This window comes from Nyctibius grandis, chromosome 10 (genome assembly GCF_013368605.1).
Source record: "Nyctibius grandis isolate bNycGra1 chromosome 10, bNycGra1.pri, whole genome shotgun sequence".
NCBI lineage: Eukaryota > Metazoa > Chordata > Aves > Nyctibiiformes > Nyctibiidae > Nyctibius > Nyctibius grandis.
Window position 1 is genome coordinate 19,112,227 of NC_090667.1, and position 22,880 is coordinate 19,135,106.

General features: G+C 44.3%; 1 protein-coding gene across 1 annotated transcript in view; it reads left to right on the forward strand.

The window, feature by feature from the left end:
* DNAH1 (dynein axonemal heavy chain 1) overlaps positions 1-22,880 on the forward strand; it is a 74,284-nt gene that overhangs the window by 17,506 nt on the left and 33,898 nt on the right. The window contains exons 13-35 of the mRNA XM_068408332.1: positions 8-233; positions 872-991; positions 1,789-1,871; positions 3,408-3,549; positions 4,632-4,787; positions 5,771-5,969; positions 8,283-8,536; positions 9,444-9,656; positions 11,435-11,599; positions 12,308-12,429; positions 12,957-13,062; positions 14,167-14,346; positions 15,041-15,181; positions 15,820-15,983; positions 16,485-16,598; positions 17,196-17,384; positions 18,436-18,541; positions 19,595-19,708; positions 20,031-20,180; positions 20,670-20,756; positions 20,864-21,050; positions 21,166-21,257; positions 21,736-21,890. Of these exons, the coding sequence (XP_068264433.1) occupies positions 8-233; positions 872-991; positions 1,789-1,871; positions 3,408-3,549; positions 4,632-4,787; positions 5,771-5,969; positions 8,283-8,536; positions 9,444-9,656; positions 11,435-11,599; positions 12,308-12,429; positions 12,957-13,062; positions 14,167-14,346; positions 15,041-15,181; positions 15,820-15,983; positions 16,485-16,598; positions 17,196-17,384; positions 18,436-18,541; positions 19,595-19,708; positions 20,031-20,180; positions 20,670-20,756; positions 20,864-21,050; positions 21,166-21,257; positions 21,736-21,890 (3,465 nt within the window). The remainder of the gene's footprint in view (positions 1-7; positions 234-871; positions 992-1,788; positions 1,872-3,407; positions 3,550-4,631; positions 4,788-5,770; positions 5,970-8,282; positions 8,537-9,443; positions 9,657-11,434; positions 11,600-12,307; positions 12,430-12,956; positions 13,063-14,166; positions 14,347-15,040; positions 15,182-15,819; positions 15,984-16,484; positions 16,599-17,195; positions 17,385-18,435; positions 18,542-19,594; positions 19,709-20,030; positions 20,181-20,669; positions 20,757-20,863; positions 21,051-21,165; positions 21,258-21,735; positions 21,891-22,880) is intronic.

Below are 22,880 nucleotides of genomic sequence, written 5' to 3' on the forward strand. Positions count from 1 at the left end.
TTTACAGAGACTATGAAGAGCAATGTCCATCTGCCCAGGAGGTGACAAGTATAGTAAACATGTACTTGTCTGAAAAGGAGAATCTGGACAACTCTCTACCTAATTCTATTGTCATTGGTCCCTTCCATGTCCGTACAGAAGTTGTTAAGCAAAATCTGTCCAAAAAATACAAAGCACTTGCCACTTCCTTGTTGGACCTACTGGCTAAAAACCTCCATTTACAGGTGGAGAATGTAAGTTACCTGGTTCAATAGATTATCTGTCAGTGTCTTGTCTTGTCATGCTTTTGAAGTCTCTTGTGTTTGTGAAATGGCCAAAAGACAGCAACTGAGGTGGCATTAATGAAGACATTTTAAAGATTGCATCGGAGTGATTATTTAAAAAAAACTACTAGAGGGGAGACATGCAGACTCAACCAAATCAAGTATTAAATATACTTAATAAATTATGTGCCTGAAAGCCATATCTCTTGAGACTAAAGTCTTCAAGACCCTACCATCTTGTAGAAATGTGTTGGTGGATTGAAAAGATCTGCCTAGTAGACAACTGGAAGGTCCTTCTGCTTGCTCTGAGGATAACTGGAATACAGACAATTGCATCTGCCAAAGGGTTGTCCAAATCTGTTACTGTCATCATTTCAACTACATACCTGCGGTTCCTCTTCCTTTTTTTGGCAGTCTCATTCCATTTGAGCTCAAATGAGATGGATGGAGAAAGACTGTGGAAAGAAAAAGACGGAACAGGACTGTGTACTCGTTGCTTTAGACTACCTTCAGAATGGGAAGTGGGTGGATCATGGCAGGTTTTCTAGTTTGCCCATTAGCAATTAATGACTTTTTGATGGTCTTTTCTCTGCTGGGTCCTCCTGCAGATCTGTGATGCCTATGAAGCTGTCAGCTGCAAAATGCATGAGAAACCAAACAGCATCGAGGAGCTGTCTGAGCTGCGGGAGTGGGTGAAGGGAGTCCCCGAGCAGCTGGCTGTGCAGGAGGTAGGGCATGCTCTCCTTAGGGACAGGGGACAGCAAGGGAAGGGGGGAGGAAATTTGTCAATGCAATGTATGGTGTCTCAGAAGCAGAACTCCCAACTTTCTTGCTTGGATATCTTTGCATGCAATGCTATAAGATTCCTGGCTTTGTATTTTTGTAATTCCTAAGATTTGTGTTTTTAAATACACGTATCATGAATTTAAATATCTATGCAAAACAAAACAGCAGTTAAAAATCTTGCCTAAAAGACTTATGTATGTTTTTTCTACCTTCATGATCCTTTCTGCATTTGTGTACTGAATAGCTGTCTTCTAAAAATGAATGTTGGTTTCAAGAAAATATTTCTGCTACCAAATGCTCATATTGCTGTTAACATCTTTCTTCTAATAGGACATTCTAGTGCTGAGTTATTTCAAAGTTATTTGAAGTGTAATTCTTCTCCCAGCTGAACAAATGGGGAACAGAGGCATCAAGCTGTAAGCTGACTTGTCCATGACAAGGAAAGAACCTGGAGGATAACCCAAAACACTCAATTTCTGTCCAGCACTTTATCCACTAGGTCACACTTCTTTTCATTCATATAGAACAGAGGGCGATGATAGTGTGATCCTTCTCAGAACAAGGGGTTGTAAATCCATTCCCGCTGTTCACACAGCAGAGAAGCAGCCTACAGCACATTAAGCTTGTGTGACTAACGCCCGTCAAAGGCACCTCATGAAAATGAGGTATACACCAGAGAGTTCAAATCACTGTGGTCTAAAGGTGTCTATGTCTTGTCTCTTTCTCTCACCCTGTGCAGGAACTCATTCGTGAAGTCATGGAAGATTACGAGGTCTTGGAGGAATTCCCTTACAGTCTTACAGACGAAGATTTCAATGACAGGTAAGCACGAGGAATTTCTCCCACTGTCAAAGTGGGACACTTTGCAGCAATTACCATTCTCAGTGCTTCAGGGGCTATGTGTCTATTAAGGGTTCCGGCAGAACTTTTAAGTGCCTTTCAGGCTATACGAGCACTGAATTATTGACATGAAGTTTACAGAGAAACAGCGTGGGTTCATGCTGCCGTCTGGCCTGGGGCAAGGCAAACGGGTAGCTATTAACCTGTTCAATGTATTAAAGTGCTTTTCTCTTGGTTTTTTTGGAGACATTTGCAAGGTTTCAAAGTGCCCAGTTTAGTCTGTTTCTGAAACTGAATGAACACTTCCAAGGTAGGAACACTCCCAGGGTTTTCTTAGGGCTAGGAAGGAACATGAACCCTGTATTATTACTGCATTTCTTTTCCATCCAGTCTCCTCTTAGTTTTGTCCTTGGCTATGTTATTCGGATTGGGGCCTGTCTATGCCCCAGTAGCAGAGTCAGCTCACAAACACAGCTACACAGCCTCTAAAGTCACTTCAGCCCTGGAAGCACCTCTCATATAGAATCATAGAATTGTTAAGGTTGGAAAAGACCTAAAAGATCATCAAGTCCAACCATCGACCCAATGCCACCATGCCCGCTAAACCATGTCCTAAAGCACCACATCTGACATGGACTCAATTCCAGTGTGTCTGCAACATGAGAGAGTCTCTGCAGAGTGCTCCTGAAACTAGAAACATGGGGTGCACTGTGCAAAAACCACACGGAAGCTTCAGGAAAGCAGCTCAGCTCTAGGACAGCTTAGCACAGATGTAGCTGTATGCCCACTGACAAGACCTGGCACATGCAGAACTAGTAGGAGATTGCTGCATCCCCAGGTGCTGAGGGGGCTGTGACCTCAAGTGTAATGCTGCAAAGCTTGCATCTGGCATTGCACACAGCCTAACAACTCCAAATGGAGTAATGGGTGGGCTACACCTGAGCAAGAACCATGAAACCTGCCTTGGCATGAGCAGCCACTTTGTGCAGCCTTTCCTATATCTGCATTGCACTCCCCAGGGCACGCTGCAGAAGCCTGGCTATCCAGGGCTTCGCTGTATCTGGGCTACCCTGGCCCCTCACTGCCCTGCTTAACAGGAGACTGGCTTTTTCATTAGCCCTGAAAAGCCACAAGCCAAGACTCTGACCCCATTTTTTTCAGTTCCTTGTGAATACATTCAAAGACACACATTCCCTCTGGATGCCAACTGTTATTTTGCCATCTCCTAGCTTTTCAGCAATGTACTGAATTTGTTCCTTTTAAAAAGGCCCTCCACTTCTCCCCAGCCCTCTCCAATTGAATAGCTTAGTCACAAGGACTGCATATCAACAAGCCAAGCTGGAAAAAAAATGTTTTGTTGAAACCACATGTGTTTGTGTGTTGTAAAGCTTCCTTGTTTGGTGGGAGTTGGCTTTCTCATTCTGTTATTTTCAGCATTTCAAACATATGCTCAAAAAGCTTCTCTCTCTCATTTCCCCCCCCCTCCCCGGTTTCTTTTGTTATATCATGTGAGTACAGGTGGGCTGCATGTTACTGGCCTCTGAAAATAACTCTGCAAACTGAGTCCATTCGGCTCCAGCACCTGGAGGATGAAGACAAATTTCGCAGAATCCATGTCGTAGATCAGAACGTCTTTCAAGACAAACTGGAAGAGATGCAGGTATTAAGCCCCTGACAATAAACTGTCCAGAGAAGGGGACCTTGAAGCTCTTGTGGTCAGCCAGGTGGGACGCTTTCAGATGGGATTTTAGTCAGATGAGTTTTTAGATCAATGTATTGTTGGACCAAAAATTATCTCACACACACACACACCCCTCCTTGATTTTTATTGGAAGTTGGGCTTTTGATTAAGAGTTTCATTTTTGTGTGGAAGACAATACTCTTTGCAGAAATACTAATTTTTCACTGGGAAGGTGTTCATCAAGATACAACATTCTGATTCTTGGTGCTCAGGCAACGCATACACTTCCTTTTTCTTTCTTGTGTGCTCAGTTCCCTGCAGAGCATCTCCCATGATGTGCTGCCATCAGGGGGGAAAAATACAGTGTTCAGTCACAGAACTGATCTCATGTGAAAGACCCTGAAACAACAGCAGAGTTTTGGTGCTGAGATACCTCTTGTTTCTGCCGAAACATTCTGAATTTTATTTTTTCACCAGAAACTTAAATGCAGGAAAAAAAAAATGCCATCTTGGAAAGGCTGTAATCAGTGACCTAGAGTATCTTGGAAATAGCCTCCCAAAATGATAATACCCCAACACTGGATTAAAACAAACAAAACAAAACCAAACAAACAAAACCAAGCCACCAAAACAAAACAGAAAATTTGCTAAAGAAGCTCTGGACATGTATTGTTAAACAATTTTTGGAAACAAACTGAGTGACCTAGTAGAGCTATCATTTTCACTTCACTGATTCTGTAACTAATGACAGTATAAATTCACTAGCAAGAATTTTGGGCACAGACTCATTGCTGCTACTCCTCAGGGATTAACTATTGTCACAAAGACGAAAAGCAGCTGTCATCACATTTGCACTTCCAGACACCTGACCAGTGGTTATTGCTTCTCTTCACCACTTTCATTGTGGTCTAAACAGAAGTGGAATTAGATTCGGGGAGGTGAAATTGTGAGCATAAAAATCTTGCCTTTGAATGTAACAAAGAGCACACCAGGAAGCTGAGATCTCCAGAGGCAGCACTCAGCTTCAGAGCCTCACCTCATGCCTGCCTTTCCTCTTCCAGCTGACTGTAGGTGGATTTTCCATCCAGTCAGATGTTGACCAAGCTCATGAGTTGGCTAACAAAGCAACGCAGGTCAAGACGCAGCTGAAGGAGCTTCAGAATTTGGCAGTTCTCTACAACAACAGGGAAAGAATCTTTGGGATGAAAGTTACTAATGTAAGTGTCAGGTCCTGTACGTACAGGACCCTAATCTTTGGGCCTTCTAGGTGGTAGGTAGAGCAAATAATGAGACACAGTTCCTCAGGAAGGAATCCTCTTTTGGTTTATCTGATGAGCCGCTCCATGGTCCCGTAGAGTGACCACACTGCTCCATCACTCCACTGTGCTGCAAAAGAGCTGATCCCAGGTGAATGTGGAAGGCTGTTTGTGGGCCTGATATTGCCACTTCTGTGAGAGACTTTGGGTGCCCACACTCAGATCTGAGTGATGTTAATGAGGAGGAACTGGATGGGGAAGGTCTGGAAGCAGGAGTTAAGATGCATCAGTTTCTGTAACGCTGTTACTGCAGTTCTATAGATATGAATGAGCGGTAGCATGGTGGTGTGCAGGCAGCTGGCTGGGCTCGGAGCGTAGCATGTTCTTCTAAGGCAACAGTTTTTCTAGTTGCAAACACTCATTTTGTCTGTAGCTGTTCAGCTGCCGATGAATAATTGTCATCCATGTCCAGCCTAGACTGGCTGCACAGCAGAAGCAGAGTGCTCGTGATCCTTTCCTACCCTGAGTCTGTGGTTACCTCTCCTTCACTGTAAGAAGCCAAGTTTCGATATGATGTGCAGTGTGTGCTTTCACTGATTGTGTGTGGGCTGCCCATCAAAATCTCCTCATTCTGCAGCATAACATTTGTAGAGGCAAGTGGAGAGAGCGCTTCCCGTGCCAGACACGTGGTGCAGCCGCAGCTCTGCTGGATGCATTTTGGCCTGAATGTGTAAAGCCCAGGTCTGCTAGTTGCTCTCCCTTGGAATCTATATTTTGGTCCCAGGAGAAGGTAGTCTGATACATCCTCTTGAAGTGCATGTTTCCTCATTACTTGCTTGAGATTCAAAAAAGAATTGTGCCTTTTTTGTCCTTTTGACACACAAGCTGTCATCCAGAGGAGAATACACTTGTTGCTTATGCTTGCTTTTTCTCTCTTTCCAAAGTACCATAAGCTATCCAGGATGGTGAAGGACTTCAAGCCATACTATGATCTCTGGACCACAGTATCAGACTGGATGCAGTGGCATGGGAGCTGGACAAATGATCCTCTCATGAAAATTGAGGCTGAGCAGCTAGAAAAGAATGTCAGTGACTCTTTTAAGACAATGCAGAGATGCGTGAAGCAGTTCAAGGATTCACCAGGTAGATATGCAGTCTGGGGAAAGGAAGTTGGTGCATGTCAGCATTTTGATGTGAGGCATGTCACAGAGTGCTCTGAACAGGGATTGTCAGGATGTCACATGGATGTGTTGTGTGTATTAGAGCCAGCTGAGAAAATGCTAGCAAAGTTATTTTTCACTTTTTTTCTGGAACTATGATGATTCACATCTAGATGCTAGCTTGCTGCTTGAAGTACCAGTTTAGCATGGAAACAACCAGGCTGCAAATCCCTTTTATTATACCTAATACCCAAGACAGTACTGAGATAAAAGCCACCCTCTTATGTTGCAGTTAATATTTACTCATTTATATAAAGTGAAATAGTTCAGACTAGTCATAGAGAATTACTATATAGCCCAGTGGCTAGACATGTGGGTTTAAGCCCTTACGCAAGTCAGGCAGTAAAGGAACTTGAATCTGGGTCTTCCCGGTGCTGTTTTGTTGTCCAATCTTATTTTGTCTATCAGCCAATGAATTTAGTGTAAAGCCAGAAGAGATCTTGATTTTTTGTCCTGGTTTCCTGGGGATAAAATTTATAGAATCAAGTTTCTGTTAGATTTCGTTTGAGTTTGTGGCCAGCCATGGTGATCAAGGCCATTAGCAGTTAAATCCAGGGCAGCTGGCCCAGGCTGGCCCACAGGTGTATTCTGTATCATTGACATCAAGTTCACTATAAAAGGGAGGGCTTGCTGGGGAGGAGTGGGACTCTTTTTGCTTTTCTCTTCCTCATTCCTAATGACTGCTATTACTGGAGCAACTTGCTGCAAGTCTGTAGCTAAGTATAATTTTGTGTGTTCTGTATTATCATTGATATTAGTTTCTTTATTTTATTAAATCTGTTTAACCCATGAGCCTCCTTTCTTTTCCCAATTCCCTTCCTTGTTCGGGGAAGGAACATTGGGTGAGAGAAAACTGTTTTTATTTAGCCCCAGGTATGGGCTAAAGGAAGACATTTTGTTATGAATAAAATGAAACTGCAAAATCTGGAAGTGATCTGTGGAATGTAATAACCATTTTCCTTCCTGCCTGAATGCATACAAAGTTTAGATGATCGCATCCAGCTCTTGCAATTCACGTGAAGGTCTTTTAATCACGGCTCCTAGTAAAGCTGGAATTGAGACTTCAGTTGTAGCTTAACTTCCCATTCCATGGTTCTCAGAGATGCTTTGGTCATTCTTTACAGCTAATTCTAAAATCTCCTGCCAGATGGCTTAGATTGAAATATATTTTGCAGTGGGAGATTTTTGATTCATCCTTTTTAACTTGAACTCGCTCTTAAACAATGCCGTGAATCAGCCCCAATGGAGGAGGTGATGAGTGGATGCATGAGTAACTATGAATCATTATGGTAAACAGAAATACTAAGAATACCTGCTCATATTCATTGCAATATTCCCTGGCACCTGGTAAAATATATGCTTCGTCCTTGAGTCTGCCTTGTCTTTACATACCACCCAGCAGGGAGTGTGAGGTGGTTACATCCTTGCTGCGAGTGTGCAGTGTGACCACGCAGGGTGCAATAAAATGAGTCACATGCTGTAGCCAGATTGTGGAAAGGAGGCAAGTCCCATGTTCTTTGCCTGTCCATTACTTTACTTGTGATAGCACAAGCTGAAAAAGGGCAGGATGTGAACAGTGCAGAGACGTGGGCTTCCAGGACACCCTCAGAGGGCAAAGCCCTTTCCTTGACTCTGTCCTTCCTATGAGGCAGAAGTACCTGTGACTCTAGTGTGGCCACAGGCAGGGCCTCTCCTGCATGCTTTCCATTTCCATAGCTGGCTGTGATCCTAGCCTACTTCCAGCTCCTGTGTATAGTGTCTGTCTTCTATTTAGGATGGCCTGAGCTGAGGTGTGAGGTAACCCGCAGCCCAGTCTTGTTAAGGAAGTGAAGATCTTGGAACAATGACCGGATCTTCTAAAATATCTGTTGGCAGGTGGGGCCTCATCATGCTTGAGCCCATATTAAGGAATTAAATTTGTTTGCTTCTCATCTTCCAGTGAGCTCTAGGCTAAGGCACACTTCTGCTTAGTGTGGACTTGCCTGTAAGAGACTTTTGGCTAATAGGCAGGTCTGCTTCTGGGAGTGAGCTTGAATCTTTTGTTAGTAGCCATGTAGAGAGAGCCTTTGTGTCCTCATTACTTCAGCCTACATTTTCCAGTGCTCTCCTGCACTTACCTACCCCATACCATGTCTCTACAAGCACATCAGGCTTTAGACAACTTCTAGGAAGTTCTTTAAGGCAACTTCCTCACACACTGATGTTGCTGACGTTCTTCTGTTTCTCTCCCTGAAAGCCTGCCAGGGTGTGGCAATGGAGTTTCGAGACAAGATTGAAGAATTCAGACTGTACATCCCCTTAATTCAAGGGCTGCGCAATCCTGGTATGAGAAACCGGCACTGGGAGATGCTGTCGAAAGATATTAACATCGATATCAAGCTAGAACCCAGTCTGACAATTGGTCGCTGCTTGGACATGAAGCTGCTGGACCATATCGAGAGCATTACCAAAGTAGCTGAGATGGCTGGCAAGGAATACGCCATTGAGAATGTGAGGAGAGAGGGACTTGCTGTGTCTTTGTTTGCTTCTCACATATGTTGCTGTTGAGCAGGCAGTCATTGCCTTGGGAGGTGATGTTCCTGTTGTCCCAGAGCATTAGACACATTCTGCAGCACAAGTAAAAAGGCTACTGCCCTTAGAGAGGGGAGTGATGGCCACTCGACTAAATTCACACACTAGAAGAAGTCATTTCACTTTGCGTTGAATTTACAGTTGTAGCATAACAGTGCTGACTGATGGCTATGCTGATCCACTGGTTGGGTCTGACACCTCACTGTAGGATTAGTGACTGTTTAAGTTTAAATTGATTGTCTGCATTCTGCCATTCAAACGTTATGTCAGGGGGATCAGCTGTGACTGGAAACAGAGATGGCAAATCATTTAACGCAGTAAATGTGTGTAGGGAAGACTTGCTGGCTCTGGAGATTCATAGGTTAGATTCTTTAAGCTTCAGTTCACCAGTTCAGATGTGACCTAAGGTGGTCTTAATTGAAAGTCATTGCCTTCTGGCAGCTTTTGTTCTCTGAAGTCTCAGGCGAGTTCCCAATGGATAGCTACCCCTTTCACAAAGCCATCATTAACTATAATCATTAATAGGCACTTTACTGGTAGCCTCTGTGCATCTAGTACCATAAGTGGGCCTGGAGATGAAATTGCCCTTTTTTCCTCTCAAGGTTTTCCTTTCAGGTAGCTTTGAGGTGTTGAGTCCATGGGCAATGCAGAGGAAATGTGCTGTTACTGTGTGTCATGCATTAAATACACCGCTGCAGTTTCCAGTAGAATCCAAGAGCAAAAATCTGTCACTTGCTAGAGAAGGGCATTAAGAGAGTTGTGGAAGCTGGGATAACCATTGCACAGGTTGTATCTGAAAATTAAATTGCTTGTCCTTCTGTTCCAGGCACTCAACAAGATGGAGAGTGAATGGAACTCTGTTTTGTTTACTGTGATGCCTTACAAAGACACCGATACCTTTATTCTGAAAAACATCGATGAAGTTTCTCAGCTCCTAGATGATCATATTGTCATGATTCAGAGCATGTCCTTCTCTCCATTCAAGAAACCTTTTGAGGAAAGGATGAACACATGGGAAAATAAGCTGAAGATGACACAGGTATTGGTTTCTTACCCACCCCTGTGTGGTGAAGGCAGGCAGCTGGGCTGTGCTGCCATGCTTGAACATGGACACTGTGCAGTTGCTGCTAGGGAACTGGGAGGACAACTGTCAAGAGAATAGCAGTTTTTAGGGAGGAAGAGGGCCTGTCAAAGCCCTCTGTCTCTAGTAAAAGAGGAGATAAACTCAGTCTTATTCTGCAGACAGCAGTGATGAAATTCCAGCTATTTTACTGCCTATTGCAATGCTTTTTGGTGGGGCCAGGACTCTCCCGTTGCTGTGAATAGTCCTACTGGCATCTCTAATCATATTATACTAAGTGGACCTTACAGATTCTTACAGGGCCTGTGAAATTCATGCTAATCATTCACATCTCAGTGTAGGAAAGCACGTGGAAGACTGCTGTTTAGAGCAGGATCTGGCAGACCGTGCCAGCACTTCTTCATCAGACCAGAGCCTGAATGCTCAGCACCCAGCAGGACTCAGCCAGCAGAATAGCATTTTGCTGCAGGAGAAAAATTCCAATACAAGTATCTGGCTGGAGAATTCTTGTGTAAATGCTGGTGTTTGATGCACAGCAACATTGTTATCTGTTCCTCATAATTATCTTATTCTGTTTATTGGTGCTTACCAGCTGGGTGTGCTTGGGCCATGGGCTGTCAGAGTGCTGGCTTTGTCTCATGAGGATATAGAAATGTTACTCTAAGCCATAAGGCAGTAGGTGACAAGGGGAAATTCAGTTATTAGGAAATGCAGTTATTTACTGTGTGGTTTTGGCTGTGATGTTGTGCATGTTTTCACCCTGCCTTTCCTACCCCTTCTTTTGATTGCATTCATTCCTATTGCTAAAGGCCCACGAATCCCCTCTGGGAAGTGGCTTATCAGGGTTAGCTGATGGCGTATGCCTAACACTGTTGTCTGTATTACTGGAAAACCCCACCTATTGCTAGGTCAAGTGGGTGTCTGTACTCAGGGAACAGTAGATAGCGCCATGTGACTAAGGCAGTCTGAAAGGGAGTCAAACACTTGAGCTGCTTTGCAGTGTTGGGCAGGTTACCCATACCTTCCAGTCTCACCTGCCTGAAAATGGAGGAGGAGGATGTTCTTCCAACCTAATTCTCTTGCCCTTTTGAATGCCTGACAAACAGGTTTTCCTGTCTGGTGTCTAAGTTAAATGTTTAGCTTTTCATTCATTCTCTTAATTCAGAGTGTTGTTTGAAGATCTTTTCATGGATTATTTTGTAGGCAAGGCTGGGACTGAGGTACATCAGGCAGGAGAGAGGATGTGACAGAATTGCAGAGTCTGGCATATTCTATTGTCATTCTTCTTCCACAAAAAAGCTCTTTTCACAAAATAAAATCGCCATCTGACTGTGTGCTGACATTGTGCTATCTTCTGTAAAATACAGAAACACTAACCACAAAAATTTGACCTAGCACCACAAAGTCCCTTTGAGCTTTAGTATTGGCTTACACATGTTTCTAAACTGCCCCCATTAAACTAGTAGGTGTTGATTCTGATGCCTGCTGACAACAGTTAGCAAAGGGGATTACTAGGAAATTGTTAATAATTTGGGAAGGAAATTCTAGCTCCTGACACTGCAGGTAGATTTTAGAATTGTGGAAGGTCTAACTGCAGCATCACCTCTTTTTTCTTTTTTTTTTTCTTTTTCTTTTTTTTTCTTTTTCTTCAACCCATTCTGGTGCACAGTTCGAATGGTTTTGTCAAACAGGTTCATAGCGTGGTGTCCTGATATGCTCTTCTTGCTTCCCACTAGGATGTCCTAGAGGAATGGCTGAACTGCCAGTGCTCTTGGCTCTACTTGGAGCCCATCTTTAGGTCAGAGGACATCAAAAGACAGCTCCCATTGGAAAGCGAGCGCTACCAGGCCATGGATAGGGACTGGAGGAACATCATGAAGAGTGCTAATGAAAACACTAAGGTGTGTGCCTTGATGAAAGCTAGTGCAGGTATCCCAAACTCCTTGGAGCTGTGCTCACACAAGGACTCCCTTTGAGTTGTTGGTTTTGTAATGGTGTGGACATGAGCAGTGCTGTATAAACCATGCAGCCTTGCCCAGGGTGGTGTGCTAGGTTTCTTCTCTTGGAACTTGGCCTTTCGTTCTGGTGTCCAAACAGACAGAGTCATTCTCTGTGATGCCTTGTGCCAAGCTGTCGACCCCGCCAGACACCTTCTCCTTAGCACACGGACTCCCTACCTCCTATGACTCTTGTAATCAGCCCTGCTATAATCCTAATCCATAAAATAACTCCTTTCATTCCTCCTCAAGACTAACTCTTTAAATTGTTTAGAGCCATTGTTTTTGCCCGTTTCTGTGTCCTGGTACCAGTGCTCTGTGCTTTTCTCTTCTCCAGCCTCCACTTCCCAGGGCTTCATCACCACTTGTATTCCATATTACAAATGTTGGCATTTAGGGGAACCCAGAAATGTGCTTGTCACATCCGTAAGCGCCATTTCCCCTCCTTGCCCACAAAGCTCACACCTCTCCAGATCCCTGTGAAAGCACTCCTGTGAATGAGTCATTTAAATCCTATCAGTAACATCACTGGGCAACCCAATTATCTCCACTGCCTTATCTCCCACATGCTCAGAATACTGATGCTTCCTCTGTTCTCCATTCTGTTTATAGGTGATTTCTTTGTGCCCTGATCCTATACTACTAGAAAACCTGAGAAAATGTAACAAACTACTCGAACTTGTGCAGAAAGGGCTGAGTGAATATCTGGAGACCAAGAGAGGTGCTTTTCCCAGGTAACCCCAAATTTCAGTGGGCTGGATCACGCTCCCTGGTTCAGAAAATATGAAAGGAGAGGCTCACTTTGGTTCAGACTGCCAAGAAAGAGCAAAACAATCTAAGCTTAGGATATTGTCATGAGACTGCAAACATAAACAAAGCTGTGCCTTTCAATGCTGCCATCTGATGGGGAGAAAACAGGCAGACACAAATGTTGTGAGTTAAGGGCAGTCTGGTAGCATCGCTGTGTATCTGTGCCTCATGACTTGTCTGGAAAGAATGGGGTAAAATGAAAACGTCCATGTAACTCCATCGCTTTTTCCTGAAGGAATACTTCTATTCTTTGGTAGTCATTTAAAACCACTGTGCATGGGAGTGACTGACTTCTGCAGAGGGAGAAGTCTGTCTCTACAGACGGCAGATGGCTGGACCAAGGCTGCTGCTCTCCTACACAAAGAGATCAGTGAGCAGTCAGAAACAGTGTCTCTAGTAATAGGCTTGTTCCTCATCTTGCCTCCCCTCATGCCTCACTCTGTGTTTCTAGGTTCTACTTCCTTTCAGACGATGAGCTGCTGGAAATACTATCTCAGACAAAAGACCCCACTGCTGTACAACCTCACCTCCGCAAATGCTTTGAGAACATCGCACAGGTAAGCAAAGCAAGCACCCTAGTGGCTTGGCCCACCTTTGGAAAGCTGGTGTCATGGGAACTTGGAGGCGTGCTGAGATCCAGAGGAGCATTCACATTCTGCTGTGTGGAAATGTATCTCCTGGGAACCTGTAACTGTATGTAGGCATTGCAAGGTGCTGCCTGCCCTGGAGTGGGATTCAAGCAACATCACTTTAGGCATTTCAAAGCCAGATGTCTGCCTGTGAACTGGGCACTCTCCATTGCCTTTTAGACAATGAGGGGAAAATAGGCATCTGCAAAGGGCAACTTACAGAAATTCACTTAGATACCCATCTTAGGAGGAGAGCACACTCCCTCTGGAGGCGTCTGTCCATCCCACCATGGAGGCCAAGAGAAATAGCTCAGACTTGGCTGTCTACTCGCAGGCACTTGGTTAGGGTGGAATTCCACTCCTGCTGACAGCCTCAGGAGGGACAAGGAGTGAACAAGCCTGAACTGAATTAAGTTTCTGCCTTCATCTCTACTTAGGAGCTGGGTTTAACCCAGCTATTTTTCCTCTTTATTATTCCTAATAGACTTCAGACTCCATGGCTAGTCACAACTCGCACCACCACAATACTCAGACACTAAAATCAATCTCCTAGTCATTAGCTTGGGAAAATAGAAAGGAAATTGAACTGGAAACCTGGTGCAAAGCCATTGGAATAAATAAGGGGTCTTTCAGTGATATGTGGGGCACTGGAGAAGCTGTTAAAATTTTACATTTAAAACCAGGCACTGTGACCTCAAGGGAAATGATTTGAATCTACAGAATTGAACAGAAATCAAGGTTTTGAATCCTAGACAGGCAATGAGAAATGTTCTCCAACCTATAATTTGATTTGCTTCACTCAAGTTAAACCAACAATGTGAATCTCTTGTTTTCATACAATCACCCTCCATTTTTTGAAGAGGTCATTTTGCACATCTGTCACACACGTTATTATTACTATTAACAAGCAAGTTTGAGCCAAGGTTTTTAATGAGCACACACCACTACAGCCTGGCTGTCCCCCAGTGGCAGGAAGGCAGGGATAGAAAGGAAATCCTCCATCCACATCTCCTGTTGTGTTTCTTCCATTAGCTACTGTTCCAGGAGGACCTACAGATCACACACATGTACTCTGCTGAAGGAGAAGAGGTGAAGCTGTTTGTTCCCATCTATCCCACTGACAATGTGGAGGACTGGCTGCTGGAAGTTGAGAAATCCATGAAGGCCAGTGTACGGGACAACATAGAAAGATCAATTGGTGTTTATCCAGAGGTAAGAGTTTTATCACAGACTGGCAGGTCTCTGATGTCTTGGTTCCAGGCTTGCCACAGAGGTCACCAGTGATGGGGCTGGTGAGTTTGTGATATTCTACTAGTTTTTAAATACAGCCTTTAATCCAACTGTCTGTGGGTCAAGTGCAGAATGTGCAGCTGAGCAAGCAGCTAATGGTCCAGAAGAATGCAAACCCTACACACTCACTTATCAGCCACAGAATACTTCCCAATATCATAGAACAACCCTGTATGAATCCATTTCTATTCGTCTCTCCAGGCAACTGCCTCTTTATAAGAATCTACCCTCTTTTGTCTTCTTCAGGTCTCACACAGTATGCTAGGGGCTGGTGAAGGCAACCAAGACACTGAACTATTGGTTTCAGTCAATGCATCAGGGGATGCATCTTGTCTCTGATTTCTGTGTAAAAGCTGTGCTCGTAGAAAATCTAAGTTTTAATTTGTTTGAGTCTAGGGAGGGAGAAAGGCTGAAAAAAGAGAAGGCCTCAGATATTTCAGTTACTGTTTTCTATTCAATCTGAAAATTTGAAACTAAGAAAGTTAGAACAGGCTAGAGGAGGGGATACATTCTCCTGGGTCTCACAAATTCATTGCAGAGCAGGGAGATGTAGAAATTAAAGAAAAAAAATCATTGTCTTACCACCTCCCCCCTCCCCCCCCCCCCTTTTTTTAAGACTCCACGTGCTGCATGGGTCTTGCAATGGCCTGGCCAAGTGGTCATTGCTGGCTGCCAGATTTTCTGGACGAAGGAAGTATCTGAAGCTCTGGAAGCTGGAGACTTGTCCAGCAGGCTTTTCCCACAGCTGAGTACTCAGGTATGAAAATTAATGTAAGGGTGAGATTTTGTCAGATGGAGACTTTTCAATCATCAGACCTTAGCTAGATAACTTAGAAATATAGCCAGGACAATACTGTAGGAGAAAGAGAGACGCTGTCCTGCATAGCACAGCTCAAAAACAGGTAAAAAAACAGGTTCTTGTCGTCTTAATCATTAGGATATTTGTCATCATAAACCTCGAATAATATACAGGACTGATAATATGATCATTACCTGAAGACAGAAAAAAGGTGAAAGATGACTTCTCCAGGGTCACCTAAGAAGTCAAAGGTGGGGGAGAACTGAAGTGATGGACAGTAGAAATCAAAGTGAAACTGCATCCTTCATATCTGTTCCCTGCATCTAATCATACCTAATACCTGGGAGATATGGTGTCCTCACCTCTGGGCCTCATGGTGGCTCTAACTCTTGCTTTTCACCTGAGCATAGTAAAAGTCAGCTCTGAGCCAGCCCTGAGCAGTATTTGCTTTCTAAGCAGTCATTTGTATCTCTGACAGGAGAAGAGGCAGAAGTTGCCTGGACACAGCCATGCCACAAGTTTGATTGCATTGTGTTAGTACAGCCTGGGTCTTTGGGATATGCATTGCTTCAGAGTACTTTCTTTTCCTTACCCAGCTGGGCGATTTAGTTGCCCTGGTCCGTGGAAAATTGTCTAAGATGCAGCGAGCAGTGTTGTCAGCTCTTATTGTCATTGAGGTCCACGCCAAGGATGTTGCAGCAAAGCTGATTGAGGAGAATGTGACAAGCGTGAATGATTTTGAGTGGATCTCCCAGCTCAGGTAGAGACCACAGCTGCTGAACCTCACCTGGCCTCCCTGGCCAGTCTTCATTCTCCTTACCCATCAGCCATGTCCATGACAAATGGAAACAAGAGTTTGCGTAGCCTGTAAGCAGTATTCCTGAGTTGCCTCTAACATCCTTGTGAGGAGTGGGATTGAAGTCCGCTAAGGATGCCAGTTCTAAGGCATCTGAGACAGACCTATTTTTGATGGCATCCACTTTGACAATATAGACAAAGCCATACTATGGTGTTTCACAGCCTCACTGTGAAAGGGCATGCATCCTGCCCAAGGAGGAGTGCGATGCTTGATATAACACCTAATTTCAGGTCCTGTGAGAACTCCTGTCCACCCTGTTGTGTTACCTTATCCTTTCTTCTCTCAAGAGAGAAATCCCATGACATGCAGGTCACCAAGCCCTGCAGGCTGTAGTCTTATGAGATGCTGTATTGTCTGCAAGTCAGTGTTTATCTTTCTGACACCATGTTCACTCATCATTAGATACTACTGGACGAGGGGGGACCTGTACATCAGAGCTGTCAATGCTGAATTCATGTATGGCTATGAATATCTGGGGAACAGTGGCCGTCTGGTTATCACGCCCCTCACTGACAGGTAAGGACATTTTCTGGGTAATAAGTGTATTTATTTTGTTTTTTTCTGGATGAACAAGCCTCGTCGGGGATTAAACCAAGGATCTGAGCATGCTGGTCTTAACTGCTTAATGTATGTAAGTAGAAACCATGTGTACAGTAAAGGACTACCTGAGATGAGGGCATAGGAACACCCTGGCATTGGTTCTACTGTATTCCTAGTGATCAGTGCTCAGACTGTTTGCTTTCCTTCTCTTGATTCTTAACGTAGTGTTCTGACTCATATAAAATGCCCACCTGACAGCTAAGGAGCTCTTCTACAAATGGGAAGATAGGGGCATCTAATGCTCTAGAATATGCAGCAACCCTTTTATAACTGTCGTTTTTCTGGAAAGTGAATTTGTAGCCAGTGGCAGAGGGATTTGTCCATGCAGGCCCCCATGAATACTAATCAAGGCCACATAGCTGACTCCCTTGCAGAGTGCTGTGTACCTAAGCAGTTCAGCAGAATAATAAAGGATGGATTCCTACCTGTCTCCAGCTGGAGAGATCATACATCTCCCTTACTGAAATCAGTAGTAGACGTGCTTTTCATCATCTGGTCTCTTCTTTGTTGTAGGTGTTATCTGACGCTTACAGGAGCTCTGCACCTGAAATTGGGAGGAGCGCCTGCAGGACCAGCAGGAACAGGCAAAACGGAAACAACAAAAGACCTGGGGAAAGCCCTAGCAGTCCATACTGTAGTGTTCAACTGCTCCGACCAGCTTGACTTTATGGCAATGGGGAAGTTTTTCAAGGGACTAGCCAGGTATAATGAAATGCTGCATGTCATTATCGAGGAGTGGGTAGGATACAGGGATGCTGGCCACTGGCAGTTGGTGGGTATTTTTCGTAGCAGCCCAAAAGAGCAAGCAAAGCCCTAGTAAGGGGGTTACTGTGTTCCAGAATGAGCAGAGTTACAAAATTCTAGCCAGAAGGGAGGAACAGTTGAGTCGATTAAAAAAAAAAAAAAAAAAAAACAAAAACAAAAACACCACAACAAAAAACATAAAAAGAGATCCTGTCATTTAAGGCAAAATTAAAATGCTTTGCACCAATCCAGTATTACACACCTGTGCAAATGTTTGCAGCTCCGGCCTTTGTTCTAGTGTCATACACGTTGGACTGAGATTCAGCCCACAAGCTGCTTAGTCTTAAGAAGGAAAGAATCTGTGGAGTGTATCCAAAATTGAGCAGCCAAGAGACTCTCAGAGAAGCTTCTCTCTTCTCTACATTCCAAACAAAGCTGATCCAATTAGTCTGTTGCACGCTGGTGAATCGGAATTAGTTACTCCAGCAAAAGCTGATACTCTTTTCTCAGATATTTTCTTTGTAAGTAATTTAACTTCTTTCTTAAGCCATGGCTTGTGCAAAGATCACTTTCCTCATATACATGCTTCCAGCTTTATACATAATCTTCCAAGCGCCGCAAATTGGACTTCAGAGGTGTCTAAATTGTATCTGCTACACTTATACCTCAGGTACAAAACAGGAATTCAACGTGACATTCCTTTCAAGCCCAAATCTTGTCCCAGGCTGTAGGATAAGACATTGCCAGGGACCGTGCACCTTCTTACTCATCACATGGCCTGGGATGCATAGTCGGGGTGAGGGGCTGCAGCCCCTTCCACTATACCAGTACACTGTGGCTGTGTCACTACCTGCCATGGGATGTTAGGGGCCTTTTAGGTTCACTTCTTGTCTCTGTGCTGCCTCCCCAGTATGTGGATTTATAATTTCTAGGTCTAGCTGAACTTTTGACTGCAAGTTTTCTCCTGTGTGATGCTTCTGACTCCCCTCATTTTTCCTTCCTTGCGCAGCTGCGGCTCATGGGCTTGCTTTGATGAGTTCAACCGCATTGATATCGAGGTGCTGTCTGTGGTGGCCCAGCAGATCACAACCATTCAGAAAGCCCAGCAGCAGAGGGTACGTAATGAACTTGTGGATGCAAAGGCAGACAAAAAAATCTCCACTTGAGCCAGTTTAGGCAAGTCCTTGTCTTTGCATGCATCTTCACAGAGGACCAGCTTCATTGCTCCTGGGCAATCGAGAGAGACATACATGAGCTTGAAGAGGCATGAGTAATACCCTAGCTGTGGCGCATCATATCAGGCCGTTACATAGCATCCTGGGTGGATTTTGTAACCTCACCGTAGTCTGTGCTGCCACGGTTGCCCACGCTCTCACAGGCTGAAGTACATCTCAGCCTGAGCTGCAGTGGCAGCAGACTTTGGTGTGGGAGACACTCCGATACAGATCAACTGAGCTGATACAAATAGGAGCTGTGATAAAGGCAGCCAGTGTTCTGCCATGAGTTGCTCAGCACCACGTTTGTCTAAATGTGTTATCCAAGCTTTAGTGGATTCACAAAACCCAATATGTGCAGAAAAATGCATACTCATGCACACAGAGTTGCAACATAAAGTGAATCGTTGGCTTTACATGGAGACTCAGCTATCAGCCAGCCTCTGCCTTGTTCTCTGGAGACTCAGAGGGGTTAAGACCTGAATCTCCTTGACTTTGGCTTGGAATTAGAAACTTGCTCTCTGTGAATTCTTCTGCATTACTTTATCCCCCATCTGAAATTACTACCTACACAGCTTTAAAAAGGATTTAGGTTTCTCTTTGCCCTCTCTGCCACAAATTAATTCAGGTCCAAACTCTACTGCAGAATAAATGGAAAGATGTTTGTTTACAGCTGGAGGGATAGAAGTCTGTTAAAGAGAACAGAAAAAGAAAATTATTTTATCAGTTAATTTTCCATGAGCCCAGTTTCTTAAACAGGGCAAAATATTGCTGGTAATACTGGATTCCTGCAGTGGGACCAGAATGAGTCACTACAGTTGTGGGCATCTGTGTGTGTCCGTGCTTGATAATTTAACTACTGAAAGCCATTGTTTTCCTCTTGGAAGATTCTGCTCCATTATTTAATTTACAGGTCAGGCTCTGTTCTTTAGGATGATCATATTAATTTTCTAGGTGGATCGCTTCATGTTTGAAGGCACGGAGATCCCACTGGTCCCATCCTGTGCAGTCTTCATCACAATGAACCCAGGCTATGCTGGGCGTACTGAACTGCCCGATAACCTGAAGGTAAGGAGGGTAGACTGCATAGACAGAAAGAAGAGAGGCAATACAGGTGCTGGATGCTACCCAGACCACGAATGTGTCCATGACAGGGATTAGGATGTGATGCTTTTGGAAAGTTTCTAGGATCATTTTGAGATTTGAATCACATCTGTAAGCAATGGTGTGCTTCAGGTTACAGTCTGCAGGCATGCTACCCTGACAGGTGCCAGGCACACTCATGCTGTGTCCTATAAACAGTCTGGGATAGATACTCAGCCTTTTCAGTTTGCTGGAAAAAGCAAGAAACAACAGTGTTTTGATCTTGTGTTGGAACTGTATGTTTCAGGCTCTCTTTCGTCCTGTGGCTATGATGGTCCCAGATTACTCCCTGATTGCTGAGACCTCACTCTACTCCTTTGGGTTTAATGAAGCCAAAATCCTTGCAAAGAAGATCACCACAACATTTAAACTATTGTCAGAGCAGCTCAGCACCCAGGTAGATGCCTTACTGTCCATTAATGTTTTTTAAATGTGAGCCTTTCTCAGCCTAGGCACAACATACCTGGGTGGTTCTCTTGGTGCCTTGTGATAGCTTATCACAAAAAGGTCACAATACCCGTTCTTATCTACCTTCCTCCTTTCTAACTCCATTTCTCCTCCTGTGGCTGGACTTGCATTCACCTTCAGTCCTAGTTAGGATTACAATGGCAGGACAGTTGAGCCAAGCAGCCCTGCCTACTTCTCCCTCCATCTAGGATTTTTAATCATCTAGTTATTCTCCACTTCCTCACCCATAGTCTGTATGGCTGAGGACTAGTTAGTTGTTTGAAGGATCCTGAGAGCAGACTTGAATGAAGGAGCAGTTGTTCTGAAGGCATAACTCTCTCATTTTTCTTTCTTACCTGCTGAGTGAGTGCATAGGTTCACTCTTTTTTAGGTGATGCTCCTGTATCTGGTGACATTGTTTCTTACGTGCCTTTTCCAGGATCACTATGACTTTGGGATGAGAGCTGTGAAGACTGTCATCTCAACAGCTGGCAACCTCAAAAGAGAGAATCCTACTATGAATGAGGTAAATGTGCTTATACTTCACACTGTCATAGACTTATGTGGCCTTTTCTGCAGCTACATAAGAGAGGGGCAGAATCTTTGAAGTTCTGAGTTCTTAAATCTTTGCAGGAGCTGATCTGCCTGCGGGCTATCAGGGATGCCAACGTACCCAAATTCCTGCAGGATGACATCAAGCTCTTCAATGGTATTGTCTCAGATTTATTTCCCAAGATCAGAGAAGAGGCTGTTGATTATGGCATCCTGGAAGAAGCCATTCGCAAATCCTGCATCAAAGAGAATCTGAAGGATGTTGATGGTGAGGGGAAAGGCTCTCCACAAGCTCCCTCTGGGCCTGTTTTTTTAGTCCAGTGCTCTGTCCTAGGAAAGAGACAGCTGGTCCCAGACCCACTCTGCATCATCTTCCTCTACAGGTTTTGTGACTAAGTGTATCCAGCTCTATGAAACGACTGTGGTTCGTCATGGCCTTATGCTAGTGGGGCCAACAGGCTCTGGGAAGACAAAGGTATGGTTGAGACACTGTGCTGGCCCCAGCAAACCCCCATCTACCCAGTGATGCAGAGGGTTAAACTTCACAGAAGACTCACACTCTGACATTTCCAGCTTCTCTCAAACAGAAGTCAGGAGACCAAGAATGCTACCTTTTAGTATTGATTTATATCCATGGGGAAGTATATTAGTAGCTCACTCTTTCAAGATGGGAGATTAGATTGAAGCTTATTAGCTCTGCTGCAAATTTCTAAGGCTGAGACATGCTTTGACATCTTGAGACGCTTCAGGCCTCTTGCACAGGAGATCTAACTACTCCTCTGCATCTAGAATGCTTTATTTCTGTGAATACAGCCAGGCTTCTCCATATGATGATACTGTCCTTCACTATGTCTCCTTTATCACTGCCTTTTGAATGCAGTTGCTGTGAGAGCAAGTGGCTTTGTTGTTATGGAGCCATGGCAGTTAACTCCCTTGCTCTCGTGCTTTTGCAGAGTTACGAAGTCCTGGCAGCTGCAATGACGTCGCTGAAAGGTCAGCCTGCAGCCAGTGGTGGGAGTTACGAAACAGTGAGCTACTTTGTGCTGAATCCCAAATCCATCACAATGGGCCAGCTCTATGGAGAGTTCAACTTGCTAACGCATGAGTGGTAAAGTACAAACCTTGCTTCCCTTCCTTGCAAGTGGGAAATGCTTTTCTTCTGGTCTTGAGCATCTTCTCTTCAAGGCTGAGAACTATTTAGGGTAGTGGTGTAAAACCAGAAGCAATCAGCTCCTTGTCCTCACCAAGCTACAACAGCCAGTCACAGCGATTTAAGCTGACATCTTTTATTATGCACTTGGCCTGGCTGCCAGCACATGCCCAGACGGTTACTGCAGCTCAGCTCGCAGTGTTAACTGCGTAACAAGGAATAATTCAACTGCTTTGGAGCACATGCCCCTGCTCTAAGATATAGCAGCTTGAAAACACTTGCTTTGCTTCTGAAGAAAAGTGACCTCTGTACTGCGCACCTGAATTGTTCTTTATAAATACACTGGTGGCCTTGAATGATGGCGAATGACTTTCAGGCATAAAGAGGTATTTCATTCCTGTTACCAGGGCTCCTGCTTGCTTACATGGTTTGGAAGCGAGAACCAATAACCCATTTGCCCTCTTGACAGCCAGGTCCTACTGCTTATGTTTCCATGTGTGACCTGAGGTTGACTTTGCAGCTTGCTTTATCCAGAAGCTAAGGTGTGAGAAGCAGTGTGAATCTCCCTTTGGCCCTGTCACCCACCACTTGCTTAGGGGCAAAGCTAAAGACTGTGTTCTGTAAAACGATGGAAGCTAAATAAATATGAAACTAACTGCCTCTAGGAAAAGTGCAAGCAAATAAGCATTACTGATGCCAAGACCCAGATCTTCCCAGCCTGGGCTCTCGTGCATCTTTACTGAAGGACATTTTATAGGATATTCCAGTTAAGCTTGACAATTTATTTATGATGTGACTCTACCCAAGGGCAGCACACAGTCACGTCAACATGACAAAAAGAAAAATACAGCCATGTACAGTGTATTTACAGACAAATCCATCTGTTTTAATCAGCTGAGCTTTAGAACAGACTGTTTTCCCTTGGTCTCAGTAACAATACCCTGGAAT